This window comes from Vidua macroura, chromosome 6 (assembly GCF_024509145.1).
Source record: "Vidua macroura isolate BioBank_ID:100142 chromosome 6, ASM2450914v1, whole genome shotgun sequence".
NCBI classification, from domain to species: domain Eukaryota; kingdom Metazoa; phylum Chordata; class Aves; order Passeriformes; family Viduidae; genus Vidua; species Vidua macroura.
Genome location: NC_071576.1, coordinates 9,462,935 through 9,485,567, shown reverse-complemented (window position 1 = coordinate 9,485,567; position 22,633 = coordinate 9,462,935). Strand labels below are relative to the sequence as shown.

Genomic DNA, 22,633 nt, shown 5'->3' with positions numbered 1-22,633 from the left:
GGCATTACCCCCTGATGGATTTGTATTTGTTTTTGCCCCAGGAAATACTTATATGGTCATTTAAAATGACAAACTATTTCTTTTTCCAGTTGTAATTGCTCTATATCTGTAAATTATGTATTACTTTTTTGGAGTGCTGTAGACTTTGAGAAAATAATGTGTTTTATGCATGAAATGCGGTTTACCAGGAAGTGCATCAAATATTTCTTACGAGAAATGTTTGGTTCAGAGCTGTTACTGTTCTAAAATAATAGTAATCTTTGCACATTATTAGATATTCTTTGAATAGCTTATGTAACACCAGACTATGTTAGAGTCTCTGGATTTAAGGACACATCTTACTCTCATGTATGTCACTGTAAACCTGTCCCCTTATCCTGTAACTTAATTCTTGGACAAATGATATTTGGTTCCCATTTCTTGGAGAAATGAAGTTTGCCTGCTTATTGCACATGCTTGACCACATCTGTTTGGTGTCCTCCTCAGGGGGATCTCCTGTCAGCCATTACAGGGTCAGGGTTACAGTGGGTGGCTTCATCCAACAGGACTATAGTGGTGTTTCAGGCTGAATGGGTTTGGGTTGTGAGAATGGTTTTGTAGAAGTAGAATCAAGTCTTCCTTCCCCTTTTGAAAACATTCCCGTTTTGTTCCTGTTACTTAGAAATCAGCAAGGATACAATTAAGAATGAGAGATGTTTTTCTTAAGAATATGTAAAGCAGGTAACTTTTGGGGTATCACTGGAGGTGTATTGCTTTGGGAGTGCCTGCTGGGATTTTGTCTTCATGTTGGAGTTCATGAGAGGGCTTATGTGACAGCCTTAACTTCCACTTACATCTCCTGTAGAGGTCTCAGCCCAGAAGTTACTTTGGCAGCATTGTCCTTTGAGCAGAGCTGCCTTGTCTGTTTGATGTGCTCCCTTTCATAAGAGCAGAAGAAACAAGATTCTTCACCTCCAATTTAGTTTTTAATAAGAAGAGGCAATTAATTACTTAATTTATTGTCACCAGTCACCTAAAGTCAGCTTACACTTACTGCTACCTTGTGTCATTTCAGCTTGTTTCTGGTGGCCTTCAGCCCTCCTCTTCTTAAGGATGGGGCTGCAGGCTTGTTAATGTTGCCTGACCAGCTCTATGCATGTACTCATGCTTGGGACATGTACTGTAAAGGTCAGATTTTTAGAGAATGGTAAGAGACTTAATAATCACAAAAAACCTTCTGGGCACCAGAGTGCCAGCTCTTGCATTTCTAAAGGATATAAGTCAGTCTCTGCTTCATGAAACTTGAACCCTAGCAGAAACATAATGGACCAGTATGATTTTCTTGGAAAATCTGGGTGCATTCTATTGAAGGCTCCCAGAATTGGTGAGTTTTGTCATGCACTGAGCTTCTGGGTGCTGGTGCAAAGGTGTGAGATGTCTCAACATTAGAGGTGCTCAAATTGCAGCTTGGTTGATGCCTTCTGAATGCCTCTCAATCCCACAAAATCACTGAAAACGGCTGGTATTTAGCACCCTAAAACAGCAGTCAGTAGTTTTGGAGGGAACTGTTTGAGCTTTGCAAAGATGTAGTGCAGTGACAAGGATCTTAACCTTGCTTGGCTTTAACTGGGGGAGCAGAAGATTTCCAGATAAGTAAGTCATTATCAGTATTAGTTTTAGATTATTCACTATCTCACTGCCTTTGCAAGGTAATGAAAAACACTTTAGTCCACCAAAGAAAAATCAGTCCAGGCAAAATATTTCTGCAAGGAGAGAATAAACAACTGATGTTCAGACATCTGCTTTGGGAGAGGAACTGCTGTTTCTCCCATCTGGGAACCAAATGAAACCTACTTTGTCAAGGCAGTAACTCAATTAGCAGCCTGAGGGTATTTTACTAAAAGGAAAAGATCAAGAAAAGCATTTCTTCCTAAGTATACTGAGAACCTAGATCTTTCTTTAATTCACTGCAGTATGTTCTGCAGCGTGTTAGTCTCTTAGATCCTGAGGAATGTTTGTTTTTGTGTTTCAGGTCTCCAGCGTCGCAGACTGATTCCTGCACCATTGCCAGATGCTGCCTCCTTAGGAAGAAAACCCAGTGTCACTGGCCAATGGGTTGATCTACCACCTTTGCCAGGCACTTTGAAAGAGCCATTTGAAATTAAAGTTTATGAGATTGATGATGTGGAACGATTACAGCGACACAGACAAGAGGAAACTGAGGTCAGCACATATTTTACAACTGTAGACAACTTAAATTACAATATACAGACAAAGTCCTTGCTTGAATGCCAGAATGGTGTTCAGGAAATTGAATGCAATTAAAGTACTATAATTATTAATTTTACAATTCATATGTTGGGGTACCCTTAACACAGAAAATGAAAATGATTACTGTCTAAAATTAATTGTGTCTAACATGACTGATGGTGTAAATGGAAGTTACCAATGAATACATTATGAGAAGACTTCATAATCCTAGACTGGCTGGTGGAACCTTACAGCCTCCCTCAATGACAGGGTCATTAACTCTTTATGTAAATGACAGGATTCTATTAAACCAGGGATATACTGAGTTTAACTTACTTGTAACTGGAAAACACTTCAGCTAATTCTGTTTTAGAGACCAGAATTCTATGTTCTACTGATGCCTTTTCCCCCTTTCTTTTATAATAGCCTTTCCAGGATGTTGAGAAGGTAGGAATGCTTTTTAGAAAACAAGAATTCATGTTTTAGTATTAACTGTAACTCTGACATTATCATTAGTCTGTTTATCATTTTCACTACTGGAAAAAAAAATATCTACAAACAGTAGTAATTTCACAATGTATTAAGAGATGCTTGCTAATTCAGAGAAGTGCAACAAATACTCAAGTGATGTAGCTTGCAGTTCCTCTAGATTAGAATCCATTAATGTAAACGTCAAATAAAAAGACCCCCCAAAAACCCATAAAAACCCCACCAACCCCACAACCAAATAAAATAACCCACCTGCTCTCTCTTACAAGTAGTGAGCTGAGAGCAATTTTTGTCAGACTGTTACAGGCCAGCTCACAACAGGAAAATTCATGGAATGGTCTTTCTATGTCTTAAAAGGGTCTGATGTATTTCCATACCAAGCTGAAGATACTAGAGAGGCGCCAGCAGCGAATCAGAGAAATAAAGGCAAAGCACGAATTTTTGAAGGAAGAGTTGGAAGAGACAAAGTGCAGGTTGATGATGGATCCAAATAAGTGGAAAGAAGACTGTAAGTATTTTGTAAAAACAGCAGTATGATCAGCCTCTAACAGATTTTCAGCATGTCAGCAGTCCCACTGAAAAACTTAATCACTTGCTAAGACATTTTGCTGAATTGACTTGTGACTCAATCTGTGTTTCTGTAATATGCTATTCAAACAAAAAAGCCCATCCAAACCAACCAGAAGAGAACATTAAAATGGTGCCATTAATATTAAATGTGATTTTTATTAGTCTTTTATTATTCTTCTTTGCAAAGAAGGAAAAAAATTGTTTCCATATCCATGTTATAGCTGGGAAATTGAGGCATGAGATTTGTTCCCAGACTGAGTGTTGTGCATAACTGGAGCTTCAAGGTAGAGTTTTGTATCTGCTGAACAAAGGGGGGGAGTTTAGTTCAAGAAAAACTAAATTTTACTCTACCATGTTGGCTGCTTTGTGATAGAATAATGTTTATGATAAGCTGTTTCTCTTACTGAGTACTTTTTTGTCTGACAGTTGAAGTGGATCCTGATCTTGATAAGGAGTCACAGGAGTACCTGGAGGCACTGGAACAAGTGACAGAAGAACTGGAGCAGTGTGTAAATCTGTGCAAGTCACATATCATGATAGTGACGTGTTTCGATATCGGGATAAGCGATGCGCAGGATGGAGTGCGGGAGGTGGAGGTTTGAAGAGAGGTTTTTCAAGGGACTGAGGGAAGTGAAGCTGGGTCGTCCGACATGAAGAAGTAAACGGATAAAGTAGCTGGGAAGTGAAGGAGGAAAGGTGAAGACTAAAAAGCAACAATGAATGTTGTAAGAGAAAGAAACAGCTGAGGAATGGGAATGTTCGTAAATATTTGGTGCCTCAATGTGACCTGAGCTGTACAAAGGTAAAAGTAGGATCAAGTATTGCTTCTACCAGAGGGAAGCGAAGAAATTTCGTACAAACCCTGATGTTAATTAACAAACAAACATGAAATGGAAGTGCCTTTAAAGTTCATTTGATTTTCATTTTTGTATTTGGTGCTAGAATTAAAGCCAGCAAACCTAAGCAGACCACAAAATGTATTCCTACGAAATATTTTATACTGTATAGTGTATTTATGACTATATGTAAAAACAAACAACATTGTAGCAAAAGCAATAAGTAAATTATGTTTTCATACCTGAACTTGCCTTCTTGTTTCATAGAAAAGCTGTTTTATGTAGCAGAATTAAAATTGTATTATAATTGTTTTCTTGGTTAGGGTTCAAGATATTTTTATGAACATTTATCTATTGAGAAGGAGTATTATGGCATTTTGAGATGATTGTTTTACCTTCAGGTTTTGTATTATTACTTTTTCAGATCAAAAGAAATGTTTGTTTTCCATTTTATATATACATATATAGATATATATTAACTGCTTACCTACTTCCTTGGTTACTAACCTCACTTTTCACAGACCTGGTCTTTTTTGGAGTCGTAAACTTTATGTGAGGAAGTCTGCAAAGGGCACTGTGGTTTGTTTTAGTTTTCTTTTTTCCTCTCTAACTGCAGGAATTGAGAGTTATGTTTATTACCAAAACCATAAAACAAGCAAAAAAAAAAAAAAGGAGCAAAAAGTTTTTGTAAATGTTAAGTTAGGTCCATATTTTTATATAGTTTTGACTATAAATATAGCATTTGCATTTTGAACTTTTAAGACAAATAGTATATCTTTTTACAGTTTTTCTAAGGAAGGCAAACCCTCAGGATCAAGTTTATACATGCTGCATGAGATTTGTGCTTTTTTGAAGGAAGCCACTTAAGTGTGGAAACTATTGATAAATTGTTGCCAAACAAATACTTTTGAAAAGGTTTAATAGTGTATGTAATACCACATTTCATAATGAATCATATTTTCTAATCATCTTCCTTTTTATGGTTTTTTCAAATCCTTTGTATAAATATGTATTATAACAGCTTGCTTCTGTTTTTATCTGTGAATAAAAGATACATCTATTGTTACGAGTGCTTTTTGCTGTGTATGTGATCTCAGTATTCAGAAGAGGGAGGATGGTCTCTGGTACACTGTTTTAAATGTCACATTGCATTGTCTCCTTGCCCAAGAGGTGTATAACTGGGAACAGAGTTCTGACATTCGTCATCATAAACCAATCAGGAAAGAGAGACGAAACACCAAAGGGTGAAATAAATAGCAGTGATAATACTCATATTCTCTTAGCACTTGATAGTTTACAGAACAAAGACCTGTGGCTCACATACTTGTTTTCCCTGATGAGAAAAAGCAATTAAAAATGGGGCTGGAATCACAGGAAGACTAGGAAGTGGAATCAAGCCCTGGGCCCCACAGGTCCATGATGGCAACCTGCTACGTTCATTTCTCTGTGACACTGCTGTGTTTGCTCCCTGGCTGGACAGCAGTTGTGTCTTGTCCTCAGCTCCTGGTGCTGGCTGGAGCTTCCCAGACAGGGTTAATGTAAAGCTTGAGCTTCTTGTGACACCAGCTCCAGTGTTTCCCAGCCATTTGGCCAAAAGGCAGATCTGTGGGAAGTTTTTCCCTCCCTCTTTTTCTCTCCTTAGGTAGCCCTAACAGCATTGCATCCATGCACTGTTTTCTTACACTCACAAGAAGCCTGTGAGGAGGGGTAAATTCCTTCCTCCTCATTCTGCAGCTGGAGAAGTGGGAGAGTCAGAGCAAGAGTTTGATGCTTAAATAGCTGTCTGACTTCATGGGTTACAAAGAGTGCCCTTCTCTATCCCTCTCATTTATCCCTGGAAAAGGGTGCACCATGTTTGTTTACTGGTGCTTGGTACTGTGTCTGGTTGTATGCAAGGGAATATGGCATCTAGAATTTCTGGAGGATCCCTTTGCTGATACCCTCGAATACCAGCTATATTTACTAACTTGTAAATTCCATCTAAATTTACTTCTGTGTGCAGAAAGTCACAGTTCTTCAAATATAGAATCAAAACCACGTAGTGATTCAATGCATTGTGGGCTTTTCAGAGCAAGGATTAGATAAATAAAAACAAACAAACAAAAGAAAGTAGCATGGTGAGGAACAAATATTTATTAGCAAAAGGGGAGACCTCCACAAACATGATGGCAAAAAGAGAATGTATTCATGATGAGCTCTGCACTTGGTGTTTGGTTCTGCACTGGTCCTCTGGGGATGCACATCTCAGGGGTGCTGTGGCAGGATGAGGTGACCTGTGGGACCTCTGAACCTTGCACAGTAAGGCTGTGCAAACACTCTTCCTCAGGGTAGCCTCTAACACCATCTTGAATGGACCCAAGGGGTTTTGTTTCTTTTATTTATTTGCCAGCCATGTTATCCTCTCCTTGGATGTCTTCATTGTTTCTCCCTCACCCTGGCAATATTACCGTCCTCTGAAAAAAAATTCAAGCTGCTAATCATCCATCCCAGTTTCCATAAACCTGATAATTTGTTTAAATATTCCCCTGTATAGTGTTTGCTGATCAGACTTGCATCCTTTGATATTTTCTCCTTTGTTTCTAACTATAGTTAGGTTTGCCACAAAGAAACAAATGAAACATTTCAGGGCTACTGAGTTCCACGTCAACATGGCAATAATATGCATAGTAAATGCATTTAGCCTCTGGCTTGGTGGCACAAAACAAACCTGAGATGCAAAATAAGGTGAGGCACTGATGAATGAAATACAGTTTTCACTATGCAAATAGAGTTCTTTATAAGTAGTTGGGTGTAGTCAATTATCTTTCAAGAGATAATCTTTTAGCTTACTGTTTTAGCTGTTGCAGTTCTGTCCAGCTAAAACTTATACAAATAAATACTTAGTTTATTATTTGAGTCTATTTTACAAAAAAATAGATTACACATAATAATTTCAAAATTAAACTGAGTGCTTTATTTCATTCCTTGTCTATTTAAATGTAATGGTTTAAAATAGCCATTAAATTGCACACTCAAACACCTTATTGTGTTGAGCTTATTACGGTATCAAATAAAACCTTAGAAACCCACTGGCTTTGGAGAGCTGCCTGAATAACTTTTGGCAGGGATAGTTCACACTGGAATTCTTTCTCCTTTGCTCACAGTTCTTCCCATTAAATCCCTCACCTTCTCCTTGCTGGGGCAAGACTTTCCTGGTCCCTTGATGGCCCAGTTTATCAAGCAGCTCACATCACACCTATTTCTCAACAACAGGGGAAAAAAAAAGTATTGACAGCTGCTGGGTTTTTTGGAACCAGTGCAATGGTGATTCAAAGCTTAAAGATTAAATCTCAGGGACACAAATTCCCTTTTCCCCAGACTTCACATCTCACAAGGTTTCACAAGGAGGCCAGAGGTGAACTTGTGTGAGGGACAAGGAGAGGAGAGGTCCCCACATGGTCAAGCCTATTTCAGGAGGAGATGAAGTATGGACTGGAACAGAAATCAAGTGAGAAGGCAGGACTCTCATCTGGTGACCAGGGACTGGAGAAAGTGAGGAGGAGCTTGTGTTCTGGACATGGCCTCCATGCTTACTTTTGCCTTTTCCCATTCAATGATCATGGTTCAATGCATAAAACTACTCCTGGGAGATGGCATTTCAGCTGGGGACATTGCTTCAAGTGGTTGGAATTGCAGTTAGTACAAACATAGATTCCCTATAGAGAAATAAGATGCTCTGTAGACAAAAAGTTCTTTAATGTATGTGTAAACCCTTTTCCCATACAGTGCTTCTGGTCTAACCAGTTCCAGCTAAGGCAGTTCTAGGACACTGAAACTGCAAGATTGAAACATCAGTACTAAAAGAGAATGCAGTAGAAATAAAAGATTGTGAGTTCTTTTCTCAGCATGCAGAAAATGTTTCATTTATTTCTATTTCGAGGTACACTTGTATTCTCTTTCTAGTTATAAACCCACGTTTTCCAGTCACTTGCATTTTATTTTTAAAGTTATGTGTGGAACATAACTCCACAGGCAGCTGTTCTATAGTGGGGCTATAGGCAGGGTTTAAGACAAAAATGTTAGCTATAAGATGACCTCTGTATCAGATGTCCAAGCTGGCAGAAGTGGACATAAATAAAAAATGCTTTCATATTTGGGACCCACTTCACTACAGCACTTAGGCACCTGTTTAAGCAAGCAAGTAAATCTGGTCTGTATCCAGCAAAACACTCCAATTTTGGCTTATATCCCATTGACTTGGATTTTTTTTTTTTTTTTTTTGCTCCAGGGCTTCAGATGGTGTAAATTCCTTTAGCAGTGGTTCAGCAGAGTTTTACCCTGACTTTCACCAGATGAAAATCCTGCTAAAATAATTTTATTTATTAGTGGTATTTAGGAGGAAGGAAAGGTATTGATGTGCAATGATATCACAAGTACAAATTAGAAAGCAGAAACTGCCTTCCAGGCTGCTTCTGTGTGTAGCATCCTATGGCTTTATGCAGAATTTGACTTGCAGAAATAAGCTTGTGGAATACAAAGATTAAGACATAACCCTTGACAGTGTAAATGCTCAGAGATTTATTATCAGGCCTGAGGGGAACTGCTGGATGATGGGGTGTGTTTGGCATGACGGTGACCTTAGAGTAGCTTACAGGGAAGCCAATGGCTTCACTCCTTGTTTCCCTTCCCAAGAGCCTCCCCACAAGCAGAGGGTGGGTGGGACAGCTGGAGCCAAGGGGAGGGGAATATTTCAGAGCAACCCACACAGGGACTCCACGTGATGCACTCCCTCAGCAGCCTGTCTTTAACCTTGTTTATATGTCTTTTGCTTCTGAATTTAGATTGAGACAGGTCATTCCTGGTTTTAGTATTTTCCTGGGACCCTGATATGAGACAGAAGGGCAGGTATCACTAGACTGCATCTCACTGTGGGGTGGAGAGTAAAGGGGTGCTCTTACAGCAGACACAAATAATATTTCTGCCATCTCTCCACTGCATCAACACTTATTCAGTAGCATAATTCACTTGCTGCACTTTTATATTAATATTCCCTCTTGAGACTAGGACCTTTCAAATCTTGGTTGTAAGAAGGTCTCTCTGAGACAGGTTTTGTTTGCTTTGTCTTCCAAGTGGACAGCCCAGGTCCTGGCATGAACCAGTATGACTTCACTCTGCCAAGGTTTTGCTTCATTTATTTCTTTAATGTAAACATTTCTTTGAGAGCTTCCTATCAAGTCTGGAAAAGGGTGGCAGCAGCAGCAGCTCCTTTCTGCTTGGGCTTGCTGGAACAGCTAAAAGAGCTTGCTCTGACTTTTGAAAGACCGGGTTTTGGAGTTCTGCTGTTGACTTCATTAGGAAAAGAACCAGGTCACTAGTTAACTCCTGGCATCTCTGATGTTAAAGCAATATTAGATGACCAGAAGGAGCAAAGCCTTCATTCCCAGGGTAGGTAAAAAGCAGGTCCTGCCTCCTTGATATCTGGCTTTCCTACCCGAGGTCAGTAGATTGTCTCAGACTCTGCCCTTCAGTGTGTCAGGGATCTAATCAGGCTGTGGAGTTCCTGCACATGGCTCACGTGACTCTATTTAAAGCACATTTTAATTGATCTGACCTTGTATAGGAAATACCTTTGGAGTCCTCGTGTGCTGCTCTCTGGGAGGCAGCACAGTGCTTCAGGGCATAGGCAGTAGAGAAATAAGCAGACATTTTAGAGTTTGGCCTTTGACTGGAAAAACTGACTTTTAAATATTGTCTCACCGAGACCTTTTCCTTTGCCTGCAACCATGACCCTCCATTTGTCAGCACCTGGCAGAGATACACTTACAAATGCTGCTTGTTTTGAAGAGTGCCACTCATTTTGTTGTATATTACCATTTAAATGAGTTACATTTGTTCCTAAAGGCTTCAGTCTCATGGGGCTAAGTGCTGCACAAACACAATTTTTTAGCCTAAACAGACAGGGAACGAGAGGGAAGGACAAAATGGACTACTGTGTTTGCCTTCAAATTGAGCTTATAAAAGTTCCTAAAAATATGTCTCTTCCAATGTCCTTTGCTGAATACAGAGAAAAACATTCAGCTGTGGCAGCTGAAACCCTACAGACAGGTTCCAATGGGCTGCCATTTTCAAACTGCTCAGTTTTCAAACTGAAGATAATGTTACTTATTTATGCAACAGGAAATGAGGGAAAGCTTTGATTCGGCTTTTGGGGAGAGAAGCAGAAGGAAGAAAATGTAATGACGTATACAAATACATCCATAATGGAAGAAAATGCCAGTACATGGATTGTGCACTTCTTTGCAAAGCTGTTCATTCTGGGCAAGCACAAGGGAGTGGAGTGTGTTGCTCCCCTGTTTATATCCTTGGTGACATTTCTGCTCAGCCTCATACCAACCAAATCATTCGCAAGCCCCCTATGTATAGCTTTGATGTAGAAATTTTCTAAAACACTTGGCAAATACAAGGTTTCCCTTTTCTCAGTTTTTAAGTACTCAGTAGGATATTGTCAATTCTTGCTGTTTCCTCTTTGGATGCCTCACTTGGTCTCTGATCTGCTCTTTAGTATTTAAACTCTCTCTCCCTTTTCTTCCTGCTCTTCTTTACTAATAATCCTATTGTAAATGCTGTTTACTATTAGTTGTTGTGTAATGGTAATGAAGTTTCTTGATGGGGTTGTCCTTGATAGAGAGGTGACCCAACACAAACCAAGATTTGAAATAGCATTAAAGCATTATACTTCAATCACATGTCTCACTTATTTTTCCTCCAAAATGAGAACTAGGAAATCTATTCAGGTCTAGGTAAGGAAAGTCTTCCAATATACTGACAACACACTGACTAGCTTACTATAGCAACTAAAGATCCCTTTTCAGGTGTGTAAATTGTAAATATAGGATTGAATTTTTTCGTAAAATTAACCCCTCCACAGTGTGGATGTGCTGTTTGAATCTCTGATGTTATAAAATCCGTTAATGTAGTAGATAGGTCTGTATATGTTGGGAATATGGCCAGGAATCTTGGCTCTGTGTGCACCAGACATGCAGCTCTACAGTCCTTGTCCTCCAAGGCCTCTCCCCATTAGCAATGTTAATAATCAGGCTGGAAAGGAGCACAGCAGTCTGACAGCACTGTATGCAAACTAACTGGGACCCTTTGGAAACGCTAGGGCCCCGCCTCCCTCTCCCTGGCAAAAGCCTCTCTCTGCTCTTTGCATGGATGCAGCTGGTTAATGGTTTTCCAGCTGATGGCAACTGAGGGGCAAGGCTGCTGGCGGCACTCGAGGACCAGTGCAAGTTGTTGCATGCATTTCAAGTGGCTGCCACTCGTTTTGCTGCTTACACAGAGCTCTCGTTGCTTTGCAGGGGGTGATTTGGCTGCAGCCTCCCCCTGCAACATGGTGCAGTAGTTCTGCTGTTTGTATGTAGGTTTAAAATGGGGCAGTACTTCAACAAAGCCAGCGTGGCTCTGTGTTTACAAAGGTGTTGCATCAGCCTTGCCTTTGCTGTGCTATCATCTTATCAGAGTGAATGAGTGATGAGTTTTGCCAGCCTGCAGCGCACTGGCACGAACTCATCTAAGGAACCTGCTGCTCCTTTTCCTTTCTGAAGTGCACCCACGTAGGCTGGGGAGGGTCAGTGCATGACTGAGCAGCTCCACTGGTTGACAGAAATATTTATGGCAACCAGACCACAATTCAAGTCCTCCTGCTAGTTCCCAGTCTTTGGGAAGTCCCAGGGCTAGCTTAGCAATGTCACAGATGTCCCTGCCAGCATGGCAGAATGCTGTAGGCCACCTGAAACCTGCCAGTTTTTGTCATTACTATGCGGCATTTGCCATTTTATAGGTTTTAAACCATTTAATGTCAAGATGGGAGTTTTGTTAGCATTTACATGCATCAGATGATGAGCACTCCCATTGCCCAGGGGGATGCGAGACTGATGAAGAAAGAACAGATTTCCCTGTGCATTTGGAAAAAGAAGTGAAAAGGCTGTAGTCTTTATTTGCACGCAGAGAGGGGAGTGGTGACCATGTGGAAGGACTCAGCTTTGTACTGCAGCCAGCTAAAGTGACAACTTGACAGCCCTGGCAATGTGCTGGTGACTCACCACACCTATCAATCCAACAAGAGCTGGAGATTTGCTCTGTATAAAAAGAAACTGCTCTTTTTATTTGCTTTATGTTGATTTTTGCCTCCTCTAAGATGCATGATGAACCAAAGACAGTGGTAAGATGTTTCATACCTTAGCAAACAGGCATCCATTTTGTCCAAACCTGAACTTGTCCAAAAGCCTTTGAATAGAAACACAGTTTGCTTTTTATATTGGGTGTTTCAGACATGTTCTGACTGCATCATAAAATGACAGTAGGAAAACTGCAGAACACTAGAGCAGAAGAGAACCTGTGCCTATTAGTAACTCTCTCTGAGTTGATTGTTCTGCACTAGACCAGCACCATTCCCACACACCAGTAATATATTAATATTAAAACAAGAGAGCTTTGTCCCATGACTTGCACTTCGGGCTGTGCATGGTATCTGGCAGGAGGAGCAGAGTAGCACAGTTTCTTATGGACTTAAAACCCCCTCCCACTAAAGTTGATCTCCTGATATGCTCCCAGTGACAGTCCCTGCAGACAAAAGGCAGTGTGTGCCTTGGCTAGTATGGAGCAAATTGTGTGCTGGCTGCCTGGCCAATTGATGCCACAGGGATAGTGAGATGCCTGACTTGCCTCCCATTGGTGGAGGAGTTAATTTCCTCCTCTATCTCACTGCCAGTTTTCATGAAACCCTGTGGGAATGTAATTATCACCGAGATTTCTGTCCTTGATCAGATTTGTTTGATGTTGGCCAACCCTTCTCCCAGTTACTGCGGAAAGGGGGAGAATGGTGAGATGTACAGTGCTATTGAATAATAGGGCTCAGCAGTGAGATGCATTCCTATGTGCAGTATTTATCTAAATAATTTGCTTTCAGAGCTGAGCATGGTATTAGAACAGAAAAATACACAATGAAGCTACACAGTCCTGAGTGATTCAGTGACTTCTTGTCCTAAACCTGAGGTCATCTGCCTATAATGAGATCTGCCTATAATGAGATACGTCTGGAATAGGGGTTTGCTATTCTCAGTAAATAACACCTTTCTCTGCTTTATTCCCAGGAATGAATTTTAAGTAGCTGAGAAGAGAGAATATCAGTGCAGCCAGTGGTTCTGTGCTCTGTGGGATTAGAAAAGCTGAAAACAGCACTGTCCTGGCATTTGCTTAGGAGAATTTCTGATAGCTCGAGATTCTGGTTACAGATTACGCTGGCACAGGTTTACCTGAGAGTACACTCAGGTAAATGCAGTTTGTTTGAACTTACATCAGCATTGATGAAGAGAGGATTTGGTCCTCATTCCTTCATTCAGGAAATCACCTGCGTTTTAGAAAGGATGCTCGCACACTCCTTAGTTCCCTGCCATGCTTCAGGAGGCACTTCTCTAATTTACGGGCTTCGTGCACATTATTGAATGGAACCGAATTAACTGGAGGTGAAAACAATTCTAGCACATTTCTTCAGCTGCTGGCAATACATGTAACTCCATTGTCTTTAATAACAAGTGCTAATTTTACACCTGTTAAGGACTTGATAAAGAGCAGCTTGGCAGTGCTGTGCCTTCTGGGGTAGATAATGAGCCATTTTGTATCTCTCAGTCCTGGCTTTCTCACTTGCTTGTGCTGGCTAGAGTGCTATGAGGGTGAGATGTGGGTTTTATTTGCTGCCAAGGCTCTTATGTTATTATTCTGCCTCTCCCTTGCTGCTAGTAGCCATATGGGTGATTCTTCTAGGAATGTGCAGGCACTGTATTTTGACTTACAACCCTGTGTGAATGGTTTTGGCCTGTGTGATAAATCTGAATATGAGGAGAACATTTGAAAAAAGTCTCGACTTGTACATACCTTTGCCTCAAAAAATGAAGGGAGCTTTGGAAGAGTTCTAGTGAGACTTTTTTGAAGTCAGTAATTGTATGGGCCATCTGCTGTGAGGGGGAGAGCTGAAAAATGGTAGGTATTGTCTTAAGTGTGCATAATCCAATTTTTTTTGTGAATGCAGCCTTTAATCGCCACTCTTGCAAAGTGAGGCATCTGCTTCTGAATTTAAGTAGCTGAGACTAATCAGACTAATTCAAGTCTTTCTGCAATAAGCCTAATTGATCAACCTAATATCTTTGTAAAAAAAAAAATTGTTTATTTATGTTACTCTGTACAATAACGAACATGAATATTTTAGTCACTTTGTGGGGTACTCTTGAAAGTTAATATAGAAATTTGTTTACAAAATACACCTGTTCTTATTTGTTGCTACTTCAAAGCCTGCACTCTGCTTAAAGGGAGAAGAAAGTGCTGATGTGTGTACTTCCTACTGGAGTCCTCTTATTCTCATCATAGAGCAAAAAGTTACGTTAGTTTGAAATACAACCTAGCCTGAAGTGCGTGTGAAGTATTCTAATGCAAGTTGCTAATTTGAACTGAAGCATGTAGTCTGAGGAGAAGTTTTCAGTTAAGCCTTTTCTCCTGTATATAAAGCCTTGTGACATGCATTCAGTATGTTTTGCAAATATTAAAGCAAGCTATTATTAGAAGAGTGCTATTGAGGGTAAACTGAGGAAAAGCAAAGGCACATGAGTTAGCAAGGCAAGTATGTCTTGGCTTCTTGTTCCTCTCTCTGGCTGTTGGAAGGTACACCACATCCCACAGCTTCCACTCTAATATTGCCTGGACCTGCCCAAAAGTTTTTGAATCAAATACAGAAATGTTATTTACAGGACAAAAATGCGCTTCTGAGAAAAGGGTGCTTATCACTATAGCACTAAAAAAATCTGAATTCTCCTCAACTTGCCTCAGGGTTCTGAGGCAAGTTGATATTTTTACAATTGGATATTGTCACATTCCTGATGAAAGTTGATGTGGACAAAATGATTAATTTTATTACACATATAGACACACATTCAGGCAGAAAATTGTGGTAGCAACAACACTGCATTTCTCTGCTTTGTGATCTTGTTAAAATAAGGTGTTTTATTTGCTGGTGTTGAAAGCTAGGACAGACCCCCCCTTATAGCTTCAGACAAATCTTGACATTTCACACAGACCTCAACCCTGGGCAGATTATTAACCCTTGAGTGAAGTCTAATGCATAGTGAAAGTTATTCATATACCTAAGTCTTTATCTTAATTATTGTTTGCCTGCTGTATTAGGGAATGGCTTAATGTGCCAAGTGCAAAAAAGCATTTCAATTCAGCAAGTGCCCATGGCACCAGAACTTCTTTTAAAGGTAGAGAGAATAGCTCTCCTCCCACTGTCCTTGTGATGCTAACACAAAAAGAGAGGAAACCATAGTATTGAACATGGCAATGAAATAATTCCTATTGGTTTGTAAGGCTGTAGTGGAAAATAATCAAGGGAAATGGCAAGAGTAAGCCAGTGAGAGTTAACTTAGAAAAACCTGGTATTATACAATGTCAGAAACATATCGAAGCTTCCAGCTCACTTAGTTAATGTTTTGCAGAGTGTTCTCATGTGTGGTGCTGATCTGAGCTAAGATCTAGTCCATGTAAGCCTTTCATAAGGTAAATAAACCAACATCCTCCAAAGAATATTTAAGCATAGATAATCATCTTGGCTCAATATGTCACGAACATTTGTTACAAGTTTTCTCATACTTTCCCCTCCTATCTTTTACAAAAACAGCATAATAACATTTGTTATTGTTCTGATGTATCTGAAATGTTTCTTAACTCCTGGAAGTTGTAGCATAAATGTTTTTACTAAACGATGTTACTTGAACACTATTTTTGACTTCCTCTTTTCTTTGATGTAGCCAGGAAGCACATTGCTGTCCCTGCAGTGGTAGGAAGGGATACCTTGGTCTCACAGGCGTTGCACAGCCCCAGATGTATTCCATAACTTTGAAAAATTAAGTCCCGGGACAGTCTTGGTCATAGTCATGGTGCTTTCATGTGGTTTGCTATTCTATTGGTGGTGTTGTTGGAAATATAATACATTGTAATGCCTAAAGGATTTTTTGCTCTCAAGTGTCTCATCTATTAGTTAGTAGTGATCCAGTTCTGTTTAACATCTTATCAATGTTCAGGATGAGAGGATCGAGGGCATCCTCAGTCAGCTTGTTGGACACCAAGTTGGGTGGGAGTGTTGATCTGCTGGAGGGTGGGGAGGCTCTGCAGAGGGTTCTGGACAGGCTGGGTTGATGTGTGAGGTGCCAGGTCCTGTCTTTGGTTCACAACAACCCCCTACAGTGCTACAGCCTGGGGACAGAGTGGCTGGAAAATGGCACAGTGGCAAAGGCTCTAGGGTGCTGTTGACATGAGCCAGCAGTGTGTGCAAGGGGCCAAAAAGCCAGTGGCATACTGGCCTGTAATAGGAAGAGTGTGGCCACAGGACCACGTCATTGTCCCCCTGTACTCAGCACTGGTGAGGCCACACCCCAAGTTCTGTGTCCAGTTCTGGGCCCCTTCTTTCAGTGAAGACATTGAGGTGCTGGAACAAGTCCAGAGAAGGACAGTGGAGCTGGACAAGGGTCTGGAGCTGGGGTTGTTTAGCCTGAAAAGGAGGCTCAGGGAGGACCTTATCACCCTCTACAACTGCCTGAAAGGAAGGTGTAGCAAGGTGGCCTCTTCTCCCAGCCAAAAAGCAATAGAATGACAGGAAACTGCCACAAGTTATGCCAGGGGAGGTTTAGACTGGATATTAGGAAAAATTTCTTCATGGAAAGGGTTGTCAAGCACTAGAACAGGCTACTGAGGGAAATGGTGGAATAAGCACCCCTGGAGGTATTTAGAAGATGTGTGGATGTTGTGCTTAAGGACATGGCTTGGAAATCTTAGGTAATGGAATGGATGGAATGATCTTAAAGGTCTTTTCCAATCTAAATGATTTTATGATCTAGAGAAATCTGTCAAATGAAATGTCTGTAGTGTTGTTACCAGAGACTGCTTGGGCTCTGGGCTGGACCTGGAACCAATGATACCAATGATGGATCCCTTTCCACTCAGTATATTCTATGATTCCAGGGGATGTTTAAGCCAGGGGGCTCCTTATGAGCTGAGAGGCTCAGAGGAGCTTTTCTGAAAAACACAGGGCCTGGGCAGCCAGTAAGTTTTTTTTTCTTTTTCATATGTGGTGGCAGAAAGGTAAGGAAACTGTTTAGAAAGTGAAGGAAACAGGAGAATTTGGAGAGATACAGTGAGAAAGGTGAACAGGCAGGACTGTACCAAAGCTGTTACTGTCAAATAGTGGGGTTTCATAGATAGCAACTAATGGGAGCACTATCTGTCTTGCTATTTGGTTGCAGTCTCTACCATGATAGAATTAATTTTTATTTTTTAACTGGAGTGTGGATATGAACTGGATTCTTTAATACGTGAGAAGACTCTTCCCAGCCTCAGTCTGATGTTACCATCCTTTCTAAAGACGAGATCATTGTATTTTACTCATCTCAGCAGTCTGCAATAGCAGGAGGTAAGAAGGTGTTTTCACTCTGAATAAATGATGTGGTTTGAAAGTCAGCTCTGAATAAACTTACAGTTTCCTATCTTCTAGTGTGCAGCCACTTCCTGCAAAGAAACAGCATTTGAGAGACAGAGGCTATGAGACTTCTTAGTAAGAACATGCAATATAGTCCTCTTCTACTTTAATACTTGTTTAATAATCTTTCAAGGTCCAGTTCTGAACTGCCAAGATTGGAGTAATGCTGGTGTTTTGAGAATAGAAGCAATTTTATACTTATAAGTCTTCTCCTCCAGGCATTTTTACCATCTCCCTTAAAGTGATTTAAGGTTCCTATGTGTCTCTAGAATAAGTGATCTTCAATTTAAAGTGAAGTTTTGATTTTTGTAAAATAAGTATGCTTGCATAGTTCATTCAGTCTTATTCATCTGCAAACACCTGAAGTGATATAACTTTACAGGAAAAATGATATATTTTCTCTGTATCCTGTGTTGTCAAGGGATGTGATTAATTTAAGGGTCTTTCTCTCCCTGCTCCACAACTTAAAGCTCAGGTCTACCTGAATAAAGCCTAACAGATTTGAAAGTAGCATTTTAAACCCTGCTCTACTAAATTCCTTTTTGAGGAAGCTCTAATCTGAGCATTGCTTCATTGCTTCAGGTACTGTCTGTAAGAGTTCATGAGGTTCTTCTTGCATATAATTTTGCTCGTGAATCATAAATTCAAATCCTGGCATTTAGTTAGGGTGTTGCAAACAAAACCTGCACACCTGCAGGTGGTGTGCATAGTGGTTTAAAAGAGGCTGCATAATCCATTCACTTTTGTCCACATCTTGCAATTTTCCTTGCTGGTTAAATCCAGTCTCCATTCTAGTAGTTCAAGTCTACAAAGGCTAGGGTAGTTCATGTGTGCTTAAAGCCAAGATTGCTTCTTTCACATTCTATCCAGGTTAATCCTTTTCAGCCAAATTTGTTAGCTGAGGCATTTAGAATCCTTCCCTTATAGAGCACTATTTGATTCTGCAAATGTTTTTGTAGGGATTCTGACAGATGAGTATCAGGTTAAGGGATAAAGGGAAATCAATATGTCCTTATAACTGTTTTAGGTATTCCTTATGTTGGAATAGTTTTGGTGCTGAAAAGCTTTGAGAGCATTAGACCAAAGGGGAAGAACTGGGATATGAGGACACAAAATTATGGTTGTTTTGTTGGTTTGTGTTTTTTTTTTTTTTGTTTTTTTTTTTTTTTTTTTTTTTGTGTTTTTTTTTTTGTTTTTTTTTTAACACAGACGCTTTCTGAGATTTCCCAGTATGGAGGAAATGTGGATACTTAGGCTGTATCCTTATTGAAGGTAAAGCAGTGTGGTTTTACTGAAGTTAGACTGATACTGCTTCTATATGAGCTGTCTTTTAACTTGAAGTCTTTTTCATCAGTTTGCAAAGCAAAACAAGTGTTCTTTCTTCTAAAAGACCTTGTGTTCTCTGTGGAGCTTCAGTGCTGAGCAAAGAGAAGTCTTTCAATTTAAATAACTAATTTATATTGATGATAATATGCTGAATTCTGTAATCCCTTCCATCTCTCAGAAGGATCTTAATACATCCTTGAGTTTTGGGACACTGTTTTATCTGGATGTAGTAGATGGATGTAGATGTCATGGGGTCTTTAATTTTGACTCTAGATTCATTCCCCTTCTTTCTGATTAATTTCTCTATGGGGTGTCTGCCTTTTACACCATGGCAAATGGAGTGCCGTGGGGAGGGAGATGTAATGCTTTATCAGCAGCCTCTGTTTAATGTAACTGTGCTAGTCCTGTGAACTAAATATGCTATCAAATGTAATTCCCCTGGGAAGAACAGACTTAGTGTTACTGGGAAAACTTATACAGGGAAGCTTGAAAAGCCAAATCTTTCCTGTACCTTTTTTCTAAGTCTGATCCAGGGGTCTTTTCTGTTAATCTTAATTTTTTCTTGTAGAGAAGGAAAGTATTTCAATGTCTGGTATGTATTTGACAGCTGATTGAATGAAAAGGTTGAAGCTAATGTGTTATATATACTGCAGCAGCCCTGGGAAGGTATCAAAGACAGGCTGAAACTAAAACAGTGCATTAGGAGCCCACACGCATGAGGTGTGTTCTCTATTTAGCAAATTTTTTGAATAAGTCTATTGATAGCACAGAACTGAAGGAACTGTGGAGTCAAAGCCAAGATCTCTCTGTTATGTCTCTGCTTTCACATCTTTAATTCAATAAGGCTAAATAAGATCCATATTGCTGCTTTTGTAGTTTTTTTCCCCCATTAGTGTGAGGTGGGGTGGTGGCACTGCTGCTGAAGCACACAGGAATGAGCATTTATCCTAAAGCTTCTCCCTGCTGGCAGAGGTTAGCTGAGTCCCACCAGCACTTACAAGTCTTCCTGCAGAGCCTTCTGTGTATTTCCTTGTGTGTCCCAATGCCTCTGCTGCCAAGAAGCAGCTGCACACTCACCAAGGGGCGTAGGACAGTCCACATGGCACTGATAGGCACAAGCAGCAAGTCATGATGTGAATTTGCAGTGCACTAGCACAAACTTGCCCATGTTCATGGAGCTCCCAAACTGCCTTGATGTGAGGTCATTTTCTACTTTGAAAGGATAGGTGGAATAAGCTGCTTTGTGTACCTGCACTGGGGGTGGTGTGTAATCTCCTTGGATTAGCCTGTGCTTTAGCTCCTATTGTCTAGGTCTAAGCAGCTGGCAATTAAAAGAGGAATTTTTTTTCCCTTCTTACATATGAAAAACAACATTACTGCACAAACAGCACTGGCTTGGCTGTGCGTGGCTGAGTTTCTTTGAGGCTTTCTATATTTATCTAACTCCTGTTTAATTAGTTTCACCCTCTTGTACTAAAGATGAACCTGGAGATACTTGGAAGCATGCCAGAAACAAAACAAAAGGTGTATGGGAAAGAAGTGACTTCAGATCTCCCAAGTATCAATCTGGTGCTTAGCTATTAAACTGCCTTCCTTTTCTTTGCTATAAAGAACACTTTGAATCTGCCACAGACTATTTAAGGGATCTGAGGGCAAGACACTTGGTTTCTCAATCTCTGTTTACTTCTGGTACCGTAATAGTAACTGGAATATTATGAAGTTTGTGGTGATTAGTAAGCATCCTTGAGAAATCCAATTGCAATATAGCATAGCAATGATGTAATAATGGTATCTTTACTGATCAAAAGGTGATAAGTGTTAATGTATTATAACTAGACTCTAAATTTCTGTAGCCAGCACCAGCAGAGTTCATTGCCCAGAAACTTTCCTGCTCTATAAGCCAACAGCTTGGATGCTACAGTAACAAGTCAAATTTGTATTAACTAGAAGTATAGTCAAGAACTTTAACACATCCCCAGTCATGTGTAAAGAAGTGTTTTTAAAAGAAGGTAACATTCCATGAAGAGCTAAGAGTTTTTCTAGTATCTAATTTCCAGTTAGAAGAAGGGGAAAGTCATGCATACAACTGCAACTTCCAATTGATATTTAGGTTCTGTATGTGATGTTGGAGCTAAGCAAGTGACCTTTTGATGCATACCTACCTCTCATGACAAATGTTCTAGTAAAGACCCTACCCTGCTTCAATCAGTGATTTAACACCATGGCTTCCACTGATCTCTGCTTTCCTGAACTACCTGCTGCAATGGTATTGTGGTCAGTAGGGGAACTCTGGTCAGTAGAGTTCTATCACAAAAAGGCCTGGTTCTTGAATGGCATTTTGTTGGGATTGTTATGGCACTCTGCAGAAGAGCTACTGTCATGCAGAGGCATCTGTGGTCCCTGACACTTCCACTCAGTTTTTTGCACTGTATCTGGTTTTCATTCTTGTAATTTTTGTCTGCACTCACTGTCTCAGCCTTTAAAGCAAAAAGCCAGGAAAAACTTGGGAAGAATAGTTCTTTTCTCTCACATACTGGGATTTCTTTCTCAGTGGATGGTGTTTCTTAGGCCCTCATAGATCCACTCACGTGTTCACAGGACCCACTTCTGATTTATTGTTGATGTTCCTCTTGGAAAGGAAGAGGGGACTTCTGATGCTTGATTTCTAATATCTTTAGAGTTGAAGAAATGAGTATACCTTCTCCTGGAGCCAAACTGTTGTTTTGTTGTCTTGGGGGATAAATCAACTGCTCTGCTCAGTAGCTTTGCCTGTGGCAAAAGGTTGGGCATAAATCTGGAGTCAAGTTTAGTAACTGTGCTTTGCAATAGCACCTCCTGACACACCATACAGGGAGTGCTTGTTTCACATGGGAATGTCCACCCAGTTTGGGGGAATTGGACCCTTAGTTCTTGTACATCCACCCTTAAAGCCACAAGATCATGCACTGCTTTTTTCCCCTGTTGTGACAATGTAAGGCACAGAAATCAGCAGGTTTGTGCAGTGGGGATTTGCAGTGGTGACCTGTTTGCATGGGTCACGAATTGTTCTGTGGTGGTGACCTCTGCTGCCATTCACCTCTGTGGCACCTGAAAACAGCTGAAAAAGTGGGCACTCATTATGGGCCAAAACCCCAGCCACTTAATATGTGTGGTTTTCCTGCTCAAACGCATTTTAACAAGTATTTCTTAATGAAAGACTGATGGTGCTCCCCCAGACCTTCTGTGCTACCTCACTGGGGTAATTTTGACAGAAAATAAGGCAGGTTGTGACTGGAGAGTGGACACAATACATGTTTTATTTAAGAAAAAAGTCAAACCACAAAGCAAAAAAACCCACGGCATTATTTGTGTATATGTGTCCTTTTTCTCAATGCCCAAATTAGTGTTCAGAAATGTGTATAATTTAGTAAGAAATGAAATAAAATTCTCCTGACTTGTGAGGGTTTCTGATGACAGGCAGAAAGGTTAAAGCTGGTAAACTTTTTTAAAAAGCATGCTCCCAGATCACAAGCCTCTGAAAATAAGTGTTGGGTGCTTAGAGGAGCTTTATGAGCATGCTTTTGTTAAATAGCTGCTCTGATCTTGCTTATTCAGTCTTTAAATTAATGTGTAAAGGATGCCC

At 40.3% G+C, this 22,633-nt stretch overlaps 1 protein-coding gene across 1 annotated transcript in view; it reads left to right on the top strand.

The window, feature by feature from the left end:
• The window catches only part of KIF26A (kinesin family member 26A), a 94,183-nt gene extending 88,993 nt beyond the window's left edge, over nt 1-5,190 (top strand). Inside the window, exons 13-15 of the mRNA XM_053981663.1 lie at nt 2,012-2,202; nt 3,076-3,226; nt 3,715-5,190. Of these exons, the coding sequence (XP_053837638.1) occupies nt 2,012-2,202; nt 3,076-3,226; nt 3,715-3,890 (518 nt within the window). The 3' untranslated portion in view covers nt 3,891-5,190. The remainder of the gene's footprint in view (nt 1-2,011; nt 2,203-3,075; nt 3,227-3,714) is intronic.
• Nucleotides 5,191-22,633: the final 17,443 nt, after the last annotated feature.